This window comes from Protobothrops mucrosquamatus, unplaced genomic scaffold, assembly GCF_001527695.2.
Source record: "Protobothrops mucrosquamatus isolate PMUCROS unplaced genomic scaffold, P.Mucros_1.0 scaffold_152, whole genome shotgun sequence".
NCBI lineage: Eukaryota > Metazoa > Chordata > Lepidosauria > Squamata > Viperidae > Protobothrops > Protobothrops mucrosquamatus.
In genome coordinates, this window is record NW_015386228.1 from 734124 (window position 1) to 750339 (window position 16216).

General features: G+C 36.3%; 1 protein-coding gene and 1 non-coding gene across 2 annotated transcripts in view; one reads left to right on the forward strand and one right to left on the reverse strand.

Moving 5' to 3' along the window:
• DNAH1 (dynein axonemal heavy chain 1) overlaps positions 1-7453 on the reverse strand; it is a 155559-nt gene extending 148106 nt beyond the window's left edge. Inside the window, exons 1-2 of the mRNA XM_029284897.1 lie at positions 7244-7453; positions 3864-3936 (exon numbers count right to left, since the gene is read on the reverse strand). Of these exons, the coding sequence (XP_029140730.1) occupies positions 3864-3936; positions 7244-7453 (283 nt within the window). The remainder of the gene's footprint in view (positions 1-3863; positions 3937-7243) is intronic.
• A 5695-nt stretch (positions 7454-13148) lies between these two features.
• LOC114922841 lies at positions 13149-13255 on the forward strand. The gene has a single exon (XR_003810502.1). It is a non-coding gene; the product is annotated as a U6 spliceosomal RNA (small nuclear RNA).
• Positions 13256-16216: the final 2961 nt, after the last annotated feature.

The window sequence follows — 16216 nt, forward strand, 5'->3', positions numbered from 1 at the left end:
AACAGTGCTGACTAAGAGTTGTTTAATCCTAAGCAAACCCAATTAGCATTTTGTTTTACTCTTGGGCCATAGCATCTTGATTCTTGATTAAAAGTAATGTGGATGTAATTTCTTATTCTCCCTGTCCTATTTTAAACAACATATCTGCAGTTTGTTTCAATTGCCCAATTGTTTGTGATTTCTTGACATTGAGTGATCCTCTGTATTGAAACAATATATATTATTTGCTCCCTTTTTTTAAAAAAAAAATCAGCTCTGTTCTAAGTTAAGACTGGCTAGAAGTTCAAGACAATGATTAGGAGGGCAAGGAGGTGCTAGAATCTAATTTAAATCACCTCATCCCTTTTCAGTTGCCTGTTCCTGTCCTTTTACCTAGTGAGGGAAGTTCCTGATGGAAGCTAAAGTAAGTATTGTAATCAAATATGTACCTAGGCACTGCCACAACTACGCTCAGCATCACAGAATACCATAGGAACTGTGGGCAATGTAATAACCCTTTGGTTATTAATAACTTTGGATACTAATAAATCAACTTGCATCAGAGAACCTGCTGTGTTATGATCCCTATTGTATCTCTACTATCAAGCTAGAAAGAGGAAACAAGAAAATTAAAATAGAATATCCAAATAAGACAAAGCCCATTATGAACCAACTTCAAATCATAAAAGGTCACCTGAACTAAATTTGTGATAAACCTATATTAGGAAGGGAAGGAGATTTCTGAGCTTGTTCGTCTATCTACCATATCAATCTTAGATTTTGCATCATTAATTTTAGATTTGACAGTATTCTGCATTTTAGGCATGCAGGTATGGGTTTGCTGGAAATGTTTTCTCCTTTATTTATTTTGTAAGCATAGTAATGGTTCTGGTTATACAGAACTGAGATTTAATTCTGTGTGATTACATTTCTTTCACTAGGACACAACCCAACATAAAAATAATTCCTCCAAAATAATGGAAATTTTTGGGTTTAAGTCTTAGAATAACTGAATCCTAAAACCAGAAGAGGCCCTTCAGGTCATGCAGCCTACCCGCATACTTTGAATAGATATCCAAGTGAGATAGCCCGTCAGTACTTGAGGGGGAATGGTTTATTATTGCAACAAATGAGGAATTATATTTGGACATACCAAGTTAGATTCAGACCTCTCAGAAAATATATTTTAATCAAATTGTTAAATAAGTTACAAAGCCTGGGATTTCATATAATAGTGAACCATATATTAAGGGGTTAGAGGAGAGAAGAATCGGAATTACAATGACATCTATAAAGACATTGAAGATGGAAACAGACAAATTCACAAAATTTCAACCTCAAATTGGTATACTGAAAGACACCACTGGATAGACAGAAACTGATTCAAAGAAGATAAGCAAGCATGGAAAAGTATGTTGAAATTCTATACAGAGATGTCTATACCCGAGATACTTTTGAAGAGATTTCCTATTTACAAGAACCTCTAGTGCTAGAAGATGAAGTTAGGGCATTATTCTGATCATTTCCATGTCAGAAGGTTACAGGAGCTCATGAAATGTCTACAGAAATATGACAAGCAACAGAAGAGGAATCAGTAAAGGTTCTGACTAAACCAGTGGTTCTCAACCTTTTTAATGCCGCGACCCCCAACCGGTCGTAAGTCGAGGACTAAACCGGTCGTAAGTCGAGGACTACCCAACCGGTCGTAAGTCGAGGACTTTCCCTGCCCGGGAGTGCCGCGCATGTGTGGTTCCACCCCCTGCACCGGCCGAGGCGTAGCTGGCAAGCGGCAGAGACAGAGCAGGCCGACCACCAGCTGGCCCAGCTCAAGGGAGGTAAGGCACCCGCCGGAAAAGGGAAAAAAAATGGCGGACAGCCTTGCTTGGCGACCCCCATGAAATGGTTGATCGACCCCAAATGGGGTCGCGACCCATAGGTTGAGAACCGCTGGACTAAACTATACCAGAAAGTCTAGAGACCTACATAGTGCCAACAGACTGGAAGAAGTCAGTCTAGATACCAATTCCAAAAAGGGAGACTTAATAGATTGTGCAAACTATTATAAAATCTCTTTAATTTTATGCGCTAGCAAAGTAATGCTTAGAACCATCCAATGTATATTAGATGGAAAGGGAGATGCATACGTTAAAGCTAGTTTTAGAAAAAGTTAAGTAACAAGTGACATTTTTGCTGAGGCAACGTTACAGCCAAAAGTACTAGGAAGAATTCAAAAAGGGCTTCAGTGATTATAGAAAGGTCTTTTATCAGCTTCTCCTCTGTATAAAGTTATGAAGGGTGCTTAGGAAAATGGGAATCCCAGAACTTTTCCTTGGTCTTGTGCAAAACTTTCACACATATCAGGAAACCACAGTCTGGGCAGAACATTGTGAAATAGACTGGCTCCAGGCAGCATAGGAGTGAGACAAGGCTGTATACTCTCACTTATTTATTCAGCCTAGATGCTGAATATATATTGAGGGAAATTGGATTAGAAGAAGGTGAGCATCATTTAAAACTGAAGAAAAAAACCCAATAATCTACATTATGCTGATTATGCTATTTTGATCAAAAATAAAAATGTTTTGGAAGCTATAGTAATGAAAGTCAAGGAGCACAGTGAAAAAGGACTAAGATTAAATATAAAGAAGACCAAATCAGTAATAACAGATACAGCAACCAGAATAAGATAATGAAGATCATTGGTGAATGAAGTGGTGAATAGCCTTTTAGGATCAATACTAATACTAAACAGCAGTTAAGAAATATACCACAGGCTAGCACTTGGTAAGGTAACAATGACATGCTTGAAAAATATATTCAGATGCCATGCTGGGTCTATACCTATGAAGGTTAGAATCATCTGGCATCGGTTTTCCTTGTGACACTCTATGAAACCGAATGTTGGCCTTTGAAGGAGGAGGACATTTTTATTTATTTATTAAACAAATGTACATGGCCACCCGTCTACCAAATAGAAAAAGTATTGATGGTTTTGAACTTTGGTATTGGAGAAGACTCAACAAACAGATTACACAAGAAATCAGTTCAGAGTACTTACATTAGGCACAAATAATGAGGCTCAAATTATCATATTTTGAACACATTATGCAAACCTAGCTTGCTGGAAAAGACTATAATGCCAGGAAAGGTGGAGGGAAAGAGAGGAAGAGGACAACCAGCCACAAGGTGGATTAATTAAATTACAATGATAAAGAGTACATCATTAGAAGATCTGAAGGGTCAATTTGGAGACATTAAAACAGGTGAAAATCTACTAATGTGGTCACTAAGAATTGACACCAGTTTCTTGGCACATAATTAATCAATACACCTTTGTTTCCTGGTTAGTTTGTGTTTGGCATTTGTTTAGTCAGTTCATCCACTGACAGAGTGATTTAGAAGCATTCTCAGGCCTGCTCATTTTGCATAAAGAGTAAGAGCTTTGTGGAACTATGGCTGTTTTGAGATTATCTTAGTTTTTATTTATCGCTATCCAAAATGTCATCCTCTTGCCAACATTTCATATATTTTAAAATATTGTTGTTATGCAAAAGTACACGGTGTTTAGAATAAGAATTGTGCCATCTCTCATATCTCCAAACCAAAATCAAACATTTGTTCAAGGAGTTTAAGCAATTGGAGATTTGTTTTCTTGATGTTTATTCCCACTTGTTTTACAGAAAAATTGTAGCCACATATACTTTTTTATAAACCTACAATTTTTCTGGTTTGTTTTTATTCTACTCAGGTGCTCTGCTGATTTTGACACTATATGATCAACTCTCATTCTTCACTGTTTTCACTGCTGGATTCCAGGAGCTCAACTTTTTTCCCCTATTACTCAGTAAGAAAAGTAATGACAGTATCCTTTGCTGTATGTTTACCTTCTGGTGTGTGCTCTTCAAGCTCTGACTGCTGCAATAAATCTTGGTGCACATTGGGACCAGTACACATATCCTGAAATTAAACACAAGAAAGATTTGAAGAAGAAGCAAGATCAAGAATTCTATATGTACAAAATATAGAGAAGAAAATATTGAATCTCCAATTCAGTGACATGTAATTTCCTAAGATTCTCAACAACTACAGGTAGTCCTCAACTTACAACAGTTCATTTAGTGACTGTTCGAAGGTTCAACAGCACTGAAAAATGTGACATGACCATTATTCATAGTTACGACCATTGCAGCATCCTTATGGTCATGTGATTTATATTCGGATGCTTGACAACTGGTTCATATTTATGACGGTTGTAGTGTCCTGGAGTCTTGTGATCATGTTTTGCAAACGTCTGGTAAGAAAGCCAATGGGGAAAGCCAGATTCACTTAACAACCAGGTTACTAATTTAACAACTGAAGTGATTCACTTAACAAATGTAGCAAGAAAAGTCGTAAAATGGGGCAAAACTCATTTAACAAAGTTCTTACTTAGCAACATAAATTGTGGTCATAAGTCGAAGACTACCTGCATACCTGATAATAATAATAATAATAATAATAATAATAATAATAGTAGTAGTAGTAGTAGTAGTAGTAGTAGTAGTAGTAGTAGTAGTAGTAGTAGTAGTAGTAGTAGTAGTAGTAAAGTTGGAAGGGACCTTGGAGGTCATCTAGTCCAACCCCCTGCTCAGGCAGGAAACCCTATACCAATTCAGACAAATGGCTGTCCAGTCTCTTCTTAAAAACCTCCAGTGTTGGAGCATTCACCGCTTCTGGAGACAGGTTGTTCCACTGGTTAATTGTTCTAACTGTCAGGAAGTTTCTCCTTAGTTCTAGATTGCTTCTCTCCTTGATTAGTTTCCACCCGTTGCTTCTTGTCCTGTCTTCAGGCACTTTGGAAAATAGCTTGACACCCTCTTCTTTGTGGCAGCCCCTGAGATATTGGAATACTGCTATCATGTCCCCCCTCATCCTTCTCTTCATTAAACTAGACATACCCAATTCCAGCAGCCGTTCCTTATATGCTTTAGCCTCCAGTCCCCTAATCATCTTTGTTGCTCTTCTCTGTACTCTTTCTTTTTTACATCGTGGTGACCAAAACTGGATGCAGTATTCCAAGTGTGGCCTTACCAAGGCATTGTAAAGTGGTATTAACACTTCACGTGATCTTGATTCTATCCCTCTGTTAATGCAGCCTAGCACTGGCCTTTTTGGCAGCTGCAGCACACTGCTGGCTCATATTTAGGTGATTGTCCACTAGGACTCCGGGGTCCCTCTCACAGTTACTACTATTGAGCAAGGTACCCCCTATACTATAGCTGTGCATTTGGTTTTTCTTGCCTAAATGTAGAACCTTGCTTTTTTCACCATTGAATTTCATTTTGTTAGATAGCGCCCAGTGTTCAAGTCTGTCCAGATCCTCCTGTATCCTAAGCCTGTCTTCTGGAGTGTTGGCTATTCCTACCAGCCTGGTGTCGTCTGCAAATTTGATGATTTCCCCATCTATCCCCTTGTCCAAATCGTTGATGAAGATGTTGAAGAGCACTGGGCCCAGAACAGAGCCCTGGGGCACCCCACTACACACTTATATGAGCAGAAATCTACACATATAATGGAAGCTTTATAATTATCTTCCCTTTGCATGTGGCATCACATTGTTATCCTTATGTAATTATCATGAGCATTGATTGTCACTCCTTGGGTCATACAATAAATTGAAAATTACCAAATGAACATTTTAAGAAGACAAAACAAAAGATAGCTATTAAAGAAAAATATATTCTCAGAACAAGAGAGGTTCCCACCCAAACAGGATAAAGTAGTAGGCCTTCATTGGATACCTACAAGGAGTCTTTTAAGAAAGGCAGCAAGTGGAATTACTCAGTTTTGGTGGAACCCTTATTAAAATGGTAGCATTTTGGAGCCTTTATAAAGGACCAGGTATTATGCACAATGGATATCCTTACTCAGTTCTGCTGGAATTCAAATCTAGCAATGAGTTAGGTAAGTCTGGCAAAGGATATAGATAAACTATTACCAGTACTACCATAAGCCTGCCAGATCCCTATCTGAGTTTAAGTCAAATAGTTATTCATGGATGCATGAATGTATGGATGAGTGGAACTTTTAGTTCAGAAAATAATCACTTGTGAACCTGCAGTTGTTTCTATGTGTACTGAAGTTTGGGATAAATATAAACATAGGAAACATCATATTTACAATCCTCAGTATGATACATACAAACATCATAGTCCCCCATCTGCACTGTCTCTTGCAGAAGTCACTGAGAATTCAAACATCTAATGGACACATTTGAATACAGCTTCTGGTACAGTTTGTGAATCATACTGTATCTAGAATGACTTCCATATAACCATAAAGTAGATTTTTTTAACCTCTGATATTATAAATCAATCTTTACCTGCATTTCTATTTTGTTTTTCCTAGTCTAGTCTCTCTCAGTTTAATTATTAAAACTTAATTTCAAGCTCTTAAATTTTATTGAAGCAAATGAGTTGAAGCCAGAATTACAACATATGGGATGCCCTTGTATAACAATTATGGGAAAGCCAAGCTAATTATGAAAGCATCTGAGATACTATTGAATAAATCTGCTACTTTCTTTCACCATTGGCAATTTCTCTCCTTAGAAATTAGAAGAGAACTGAAAACAATCTATTTTCTATCTTCCTATCCAAATTAAGAACAGCTTGAGGGGAAGAAAGATAGAAACTGGGCAAAGAATGGAATTAGAAAATCAGCAATTACTCCCTATTGATAAGATAGATCCAGAATTTATATATTTGCTTGGGCTGTGCAGTGCTTCAGAGTCAAGGCCAAAAGGTGCCTTGAAGAACACAGGGACATTCACATAACATCTATCTGCAACACTTTAATAGCAATAACACTTAGACTTATACACCGCTTCACAGTACACCCCCCAACAATCTGGTTTCCTCACTTTACTGACCTTAGAAGGATGGAAGGCTGAGTCAACCTTGAGCTGGTGAAAATCGAACTGCTGAATTGCTTGCAGCTGGCAGTCAGCAGAATTAGCCTGCAGTACTGCATTATAACCACTGTGCCACTATGCAGCTTTATATTTTCCTGGGTTTCTATGGCTATTCTCTCTAGTTGCTGTGCAATTCCAAGCAAACTATTGTTTAATGCAAGAAATTGCAGACAAGTGCTATTTATTTTTCCATATGCTTCAAAGCACTTTTCCCACATATCTATATCTATATATCTATATCTATATATCTATCTTATATTAGTATTTTTGTATATTAAAAAAAGGCAGAGAAGTGAGATTCTATATACTTACACCCAAGAGATCTGAAGCACCAGGTGTTAGGACATCAGAATAAAATCCACGTTCCTTCACCACTGGATATTTCTTATTGAATGTTCTGTAGGAAGTGTTCACTGGAGTTGAGCTGGTTCCTGGAGTAGAGTCTACTTTTTGGCTGTTGGGATATGGGGGATATGGACTTCTTCCCAAAGAGTTTGTCAGTTCCTTCTTGGCTTTATCCATCTTGCTTTTTGATCTCACAACACTGAGGAACATCACACATAACAAAGAAATTGCCATGAGTATCTCTACAGTTAAAAGCAACATTTAGTAACTTGACAAGACAAATGGCTAATCTACATTTTATAAACCATGGTCAGTGTTTAATTTGTGCAGAGTTGTGGAATTAGTCTCTTGGAATTTTGTCACATTCATTAACATGAAAATTTAACAAACTTTTTATGTAGATACTAACTTGAATGAAAAGGAGACAATAGTACTTACCAGTACATATACCTGGAGTATTGCAATAGTAATAGGTGGAAACCAGAATAGGAACTTTGAAATATGTGTCTACAAGAACATCCCTGATGCACTGAGCATAGAGAATGCAAATGGTATACATCTACGTGACTGCAGGAACCTCCTTTGGTACATTAATTAATTATTAATTAAAATAGATGATTATTTATGGCATCTTGAGCTCCTGAATGTATTAATATCTATATTCAACATCATACATTCAGGAGCTCAAGATGCCTGAATACTAATCCTTCTTTAATTTTTCAACTTAACAACTCTCAAATCAAATAAATCTTTACCATTGTCGGCCTTTTTAGGTAAGCCAGGTCGGGAAATAGACTCCTCAAGAATGACTGGAACTTTACTGAGCTAAACAGAATGTCAAAAGTCTGGTTTTGTTTTCCCTTTTCTCCTTCCTACACCCCAGGGAACCTTTCTGAGTCTCTTTTTAGTGTTTTCTTATGTTTTGTAACAGTCACAATATTGTCTGCTCAAACTCATCTCTCTGGGCTTCCACAATTATAGTCATTGACCAGCACAGTCCTGTGAGTTAAGTTGGATTTAAAGACAGTGATTAGTCCAAAGTCACTAAAAGAGCTTTCATGGTGGTGGATAGAGTAGAACTTATATTTCCTGATTCATAGTCCTCATCTTAATCATTACACTGCGGTAGATCTCCTTCAGGTTCCGTGCAACACCACACTTTGTTTGTTCGTCTATTTATAATGAAATAGAAAGCACCATGTTGCAAGCAAATCTTTACCATCTTCTGTATAAATCTTTCCGAGTTCATTACTGTATAAGCTTCATAGGAATTTCTTACAAAGTGAAAATAGTGATTAGTTAATGCTTTGTTTAAGTGTCCGATTGTCCACAGAAAGATAAAGGTAAACTGAAATTATAGAGCACCCCTAATAGACTAGAAGGTGGAGTTGGGCTTGTTTATATAATCCCTATACTTTACACTCAGTTCAGTTTAGAAAACTGATGTCTATTCGTCTACATCCAGAACCAAACTGACTGACTAGGCTAACCTCAAAAAAGGATGAAGAGTCACACCTGGTCAGTACTTAGACAGGAAACCATTAAGAAATGTCAGGGATGAAGATTAGACTGGAAAGTAACAAGAGAAATGTATATATAAATGAAAATATATATGAAAAACCACTCCTTATAATGCTGCCAGGACATGTCCAGAAATCAAGCATGACCTAGGCTTTAACTACAATTCTTCTTATAAGATAAGATAACCTTTATTGTNCGCTTCTGTGCTATGTCCTGGATGGGAGGGAGGGAACTGCCAATGATCTTTTCGGCCATTCTCACCACTCTCTGCACCGCCTTCCTGTCTGAAGCAGTGATGCCTCCAAACCAGACTGTGATGCTGTATGACAGGATGCTCTCGACTGTCCCCCTGTAGAAAGTGGTCAGGACAGAGGAAGGAAGATGTGCATTTCTCATGCGGCACAGAAAATGCAGGCGCTGCTGTGCCCGCTTCACCAGTTTCACACTGTTGAGCGACCAAGTCAGCCTACTCGTTAGCTGCACACCCAGGAATGTGATGCTACGTAACAGCTTTCTTCATCCCATTTCAGTCATCTTTCATAAAACTGTGTAGTTAAAAACCTTGTCTTAAGACAGGGGTCCTCAACCTTGGCAACTTTAAGACTTGTGGACTTCAATTCTGGGAGTTGAAGTCCACAAGTCTTAAAGTTGCCAAGGTTGAGGACCCCGGTCTTAAGACGTTTGCCCCCAAAGACAGTTTTCAGTAAGTAAGCATTTTATTATTATGGTAGCTATTTTTTTGTGAAAAGGTATTCTGCATTAGCCATTTTGTAGGACTGCCCAGGGTTGTTTTAAAAATTCTAATTCTTCTGGCCTATGATACAGTATTCATTTATCCTAATATATTGTACCATTTTCTATTTTGGCTAGCTCAGTTTCTAATAGCTCCCTGAAGATCTTTTTAAATGCTTTTGACCTTTTGTGTTTTTTTTTAAAATAGAGATGGTACTTACTGAATCATGGATTTTCTGAATGAAAATGATAAGATCTAGTCTTTCCATTACAAAAAAAAAATCTTCAGCATTCTAAGTATAAGGGGGGGGGAGGAACTAAAAGCCTGCTTTTGGTGTTGGTTAACTAAAACTTACAAAATGACACAAAATGTTATATCAGAAATATTAAAGATCTTTGAAAAATGGGTATCTGATTTATATGGACAGATTATGTCCAAAAGATGTTAATGAGAGAATAACAGATGTGGAACAAATTTTGTTTGACAAGACAGAGAAAATACTCAAAGTGCAACTACAAATGACAGATCAAGAGAATGATTTAGAAAAGTAAGCTTTATTGGATATACAAAAAACAAACAAACCCTGGCTGGAGTTTTAAAGGCTAAAAGGGAGATACAAGCGAAATGTTTTCTTATTGGATCTAGAGAAGTGGCTTGTTAAACCCTTGAAGAAGTCTGAGTAATAGGATAAAGAAGAACTGAAGAGAAAGCAAATCCTACAATACCTCAGTGGACTAAAGATTAAGACTTAGAAGTAAAAGAAAGGGATATAAAGCTGGTTTATTCGGTCATAGTTGAAATAAGACTATTTTTGCAAAGTTCTGGCAACTCTTTACAGACTTTTTGCTGAAAACAAAAACTGAAAAGTTGATGTTCAATGGATTTATAAAGGGATGGGATATGGGATGAAGATATATATGTTTATAACCTTATTGGGGATGAAATATTGCTAAATTTATATTTGTTGTAATGAAAGTTGGAGGTCATTTATGTATTTCTTTTCTTTTTGTTCCTAATATCCTTTCTGGTCTTTTTTCTTTTTTACTTGCATTTTTTCTTTCCTACTATTCTTTTTTTTAAGTTTAATTTCTATCAGTTTTGCTACTGTTATCAAAATCCTTGATAAAAATTATATACTAAAATTTAATTTACATGGTTCAACGTTTGGTTCAACGTTCAGTTAATTCAAGAAATCTTTTTAAAGCTCTCGTCACATCTGGAATTTCTCACTACAATATTTTGAGGCACGTTCTGCCCCTTCTGACTATGTGTGATGATACTGCACATACATATATGAGGGCTGAAGCTTATATTGGAACCTTTAGAACCAATGGACACTGTGGCTTAATACTGTAGCGATTTTACAAAGAACAGTCGCCAGATAGTGATTTTATGAACAAATATGGTTTTTTTCCCCTAGTATGTTAGATATTCTACTGGATATAAAGAAGAAAACCTTCTAAAATGAGCCTATCCTTGTCTTGACTATGAAGCTTGCATCTAGGAATGACTGTAGCCCATTAATGTTCTCCATTCCAGCAGATTTCAGTTATACTCACTATATCTATTTTGTTCAAAATCCACTATCTGGCCTTAGAAGCTGGTAGCACTAACACGGAAACAGCAGTATGTCACATATTTTTCACATTTTGGCATGAACCTTTTTCACAGCATTTTTGTCTCCCTTTCATCTCCCAATTGACACAATCACTCATTAGCCCACTTCCAGCACTGGTCCTCTCTCTGATATCTGTACTTTCCTGAACCAAATGCTGTCTAGCAGCTGTCCATATTCCCTTAAGAATTGGTTTAAAAATTACTCTGCCAGGTTTTTTGCACCAGTCTGAGTAGATGTTTTTTCTATAAGTTTCGCTTGTGCTAAAACACTCTCCAGTGTCTAATAAATCTATACAATATTCCTCTGCCTAATGTTACTGTCTCATCCAAAGACTGAGATCCCTAAACTCTGTTTGTCTAGTTAGCCCTACTCATCAAATAAGTAGCTTTTTTCAAAATGCCACCTTGGCAATCTTAGATGTCATCTAGCAAACTAAATTGGTTTGGTATCTAGGATTTGGTAACTACATTTTCCAATATAATTGATGCTAATATGACCCTAGCCACTGCTTTTTCCCCAGTACTTGATCTAAACATCTCATGATGCCTGCATGTTTTGCACCAGATAGGCAAGTCGCCATGCAATGTATATGCCCATCACAAACCCTGGTTAATTGAATCACCTACAAACTAAAGTCTTTCACTTTCTTCCCCAGTGAGGCATCACAGCTATGAGGAGAACCACTGATGTGACTCAGTCAAGTTCTCAAAATTCTCTCACCATAATCTATATCAATAAAATATAGTTCCAGTCAGACTTGTGGAATCTCCTGATCTGGCCTGTCTTAGCAGGGTTGACCAATGTGGGTTCATCACTGAATGACTGTGTGCTTCCTACAGGAATGTCTTTGTTATTTTTAAAAGGGGTCCTTCTCCAAGACCCTTGTTCTCCTTGAGCCGACAGGAGCTGCTATCTTGGAACGGTGACAAAGTTATTGCATTCTAGAAGGTTTTGTCAATATACATCTCAGGCTGTCTAAGCATCTCCAATTCAACTGTTTTATTTCAAGGGAAAGGACTTGCTCACTGCTAGCTAGAAGCTAACTGTGCCGAGCATAAACTCACAATTATGCATTTATCAGCAGACAATTGTACATTTGTTATGATATATATAGGATATATCCTATCCCCTGAAATCTCCTGGTCTTCATGTAATATTAGATATTGTTAGTAACTTTATATTCTTCTTTAGGAACTAAAAGATAATATCTATGCTATACTTTTACAGACCTTGAGGCTTTAGCTTCCTTGATCAGTGAACTTCACTTAGATGATTAGTTTCTGGAGATAAGTAGTCAGTTTACTCCATCCCTTTTCTCCTTCCCAGTCAAATTCCCTTGCAAAACTCTCTTCTAATCTGACCTCCTGTTCATTCATTCTACCATGATGCCCAACTTTAACAGAATAACAGAGTTGAAGAGACATTGGAGGTTTTCTAGTCCAACCCCCTGCTCAAGCAGGGAACCCTATATCATTTCAGACAAATGGTTGTCCAATCTCTTCTTAAAAACCTCCAGTGTTTGAGCACCTACAGCTTGTGTTGGCTCAGTGTGATCTGCTGGCTGGTAAGTATTGAGGAAGGAATGGGATAGTTTAACCCCTTAAATGCTATATATAATGCCTTAATTCCTAAGAAAAGGTGGGATAAAAATCTAAATGAGAAATAAGTTGGATGACCAAATTTTACTTTATCATGGTAATTGACTTAAGTTGAATACAATTTTAAGACAATCTAATTTTAAGAACAACCTGCCTCCAGAAGCGGTGAATGCTCCAACACTGGAAGTTTTAAAGAAGAGACTGGACAGCCATTTGTCCGAAATGGTGTAGGGTGTCCTGCCTGAGCAGGGGGTTGGACTCAATGACCTCCAAGGTCCCTTCCAACTTTTTTTTTTTATTATTATTATTATTATTATTATTATTATTATTATTATTATTATTATTATTATTATTATTATTATTATTATTATTATTATTATTATTATTATTATTATTATTATTGTCTACTATATTTGCTGCACATTCACTGTATTAGAATAATACAGAAAAGATTAGCATGATCCTCGCATAAGGATGACATGCAAATTCAAGGGATGAAGTTTCAATATAATATACTGTAAATGACAAAATTCTTTAGATATATAGTTAATGTTTCTGAAACAACATATCTTTGACTACATGTAAGTAATTGGTGTCAACATAACAGGGACATGTAAGTAATTGGTGTCAACATAACAGGCACAGCTCATAAATACAATACCTGTTGACTAGATTTGTATATATTTGGCAGAATGTAGGTTATTTTTGTGTGGCTTAACATATAGGATGTATCCAGCTATTACACTTTATAACTTATAGATGGCTTTGAATATTTTTCAGAATAAAGCAAAATATGTTTATTTGAATAAGTTAACTGGTTTATTTACAAACCATGGATTTTGGTCAAACAATCTGTAGATTACTATAACATGTACATTCCATATTGCAGTTCAACCCTGTTCTATACAGTATCCTAATAAACAAAAAGACGTTAACAAGGCTTAGTGGTTACATGCACATCATTTAAAATGCTGAATTGTTTATCCCATGTGCTTTAATAGCAACTAACCAGAATTAGATTCTCCTTCCAATATCAATATCATAATGCATTAAACGATTGACCATGAACAATAATTATATTTTAAGTAAACAATATTGCAATTCAAAAGAAAACAAACTGATTGTTACAATAGCACAGATAAGCTTTTCCACATAAACTATACAATGTTAAAATAAAATTTGTGTTTAAAGTCTTTACAGTATCACATTACTGAAACATTTCCTTTCTGCTTCTTTGGCAATTAAAATAAATGAATAAACTTAATGCAGAATTCTTTTTGTTTAGTTCTGTAATAGCTGTTTTTCCCTCCCTTGGGTGACCTCATCTCAATTTCTATTTAACTGCCAAGTAAAATACAAGTACAAGCAATTATTATCAGCCTGAGTATCCAAGCTAGATAAAGATGCTTATGTAAATGATGGTATTAATTAAATGCTGCCTTCAGCGTTCTGGCAAGAGGCTAATGCAGCCCTTTGTTTTGCAACATTTTGCCCCCAAAGCTATTCCTTGTGTGCCCAACCTAACCTTTCCCAGCAAGATCTTTCCCGATTGGCTACAGCAATCACACATGAATGGTTGTGCCATAGTGGGATGGCATCAGCAAATAAGGGTTGGTGACCAGTGACTGAGCAGATGTTGTATTATAATTACGAAGGTGAAAAGGCAATAAAAAAATCAAGGCATGAGCAAAATCTACATACCTTAGAGGAGTCAGGCTAATCTGCTCTATGTGTGCTCAGCAAGTTCCATATTTAGGCTAAAACTTATCTTTATGTAAGAAAAAAAATAGAATTACAATATTATGCTGCAAAAGAGGTCATATATTCTTTTGTTATTCTTTTATGTTTCAGAAAATAATTCTGAATACTCATGTGTTACAGACAGGAAAAAAATATAGCCTTTATAGATCTGGGAGAAAAATGATAGGATACTCATGAAATGGCAGGCCATTGTTATGAGAAATCACATCTTCCTTTGTTTCTCTTTTTTCTTACACTTTGTTGAATAAATAATCTAGAGCAGAGGAATGACCAACCAGGAAAGTAGCCAAATAAATGTGAAAACATAACATTTAAAAACATATTAAAGAGGACTATCTCATTCATCTGTGGTGATGCCTCAGGTAATCTATGACACTTCCCATTCCATTCTATATCCATTATTACAAGTGAAACTACCTGATATAATGGATGGAAATAATATTTTCCCAACACAAGATTCTCAAACTGGAAAGAATATATATGACCAGGAAGAAAGAAGCATGGATTTCACTTTAAAAAAAATCAGTTATGCATTCCCTCCACTAATTACTCAGAAAAAAACTCCTTCCATTTCATTTTTTTAAATAAATGTTTCCCAAACTTGTAATAGTGAAGTCTATTTGCTTTCTGAATTAGAACTGGAAATACACTTCAATCTTCTGTCTGAAAATACATATTTTAGGCCATTTAGGCCAGAATAAGCACTATCTATAAGACTCAAGCCCACGGGGAAGGTGCCTGATACTAAATCAGATCACTGATCCATCTAACTCATATTGCCTTGACTGTAGCACTGTAATAGATAAGGGTTTCTGAGCCTAGCTCAATATGCCACAGATTGAACTAAGGACTTTTTACATGCAAATAGGTGCCCATATTCCTCGTAAATGTTTCTGCTTAAATCACTGTTTTAAGCATGCCACCTGCTTAGAAAATTGGCCTAGAGCAACGATTTATTCAGAGATTGAGTGAATAACCTCTTCTGAGGAATGGCTATTCAGTCCGTTTCAGGGGGGCCAGTATACAGTCTGGCAGTTACTGTTATATAATCAATTCAGTCTAATGCAGAGTAATATCAAAATGTGAAGAAGATAAGCAGATAGATAGAAGCTGTGATATCTGGCTGAGAAGTAAAAGACATTTTGAAACTGCAGTCCTGCATGATATGTGAATTACTGCTTTTCATCTCTATTGGAAGTCAACTCTGTAGCCTAATGACAATGCTGCCAAATCAAAACAATCTGCTATTTCAGTGCTGATCTAATCATATGTGAAGAAAATAGGGCAATTTTATTTAGTAATTTCTCCATTATCCATCAGAACTTTGTGCTGGTGAATGTGAGTGTCCAGAGGTAAATTTTCAAGACTGTTACTTTTGTACAGGTTCTAAATAAAATGATGTGGCCTGAAAAATATACCGATCCACATACATTGGACTATATGCTGATCCTGTATGCAAGACTACAAAAGAACAACTCTCAAGTTCAGTTAGGTTTTCCAGTGGAAGATAACAAAAATTTGAATCTAAATAGCGAAACATATGCAGTATTACTACATGATGCCTGCTTCAGATTAGGTTTAAAAATACAATAAATTACGTAAAATATGCTGATAAACTCTAAAATAAACAAAAGAATGAAAGGTTTTTTTAGCATTCATTGTAGAACATTAGAGGGTGGAGGGAGGAATTATAACCCGGTTTTAGATCA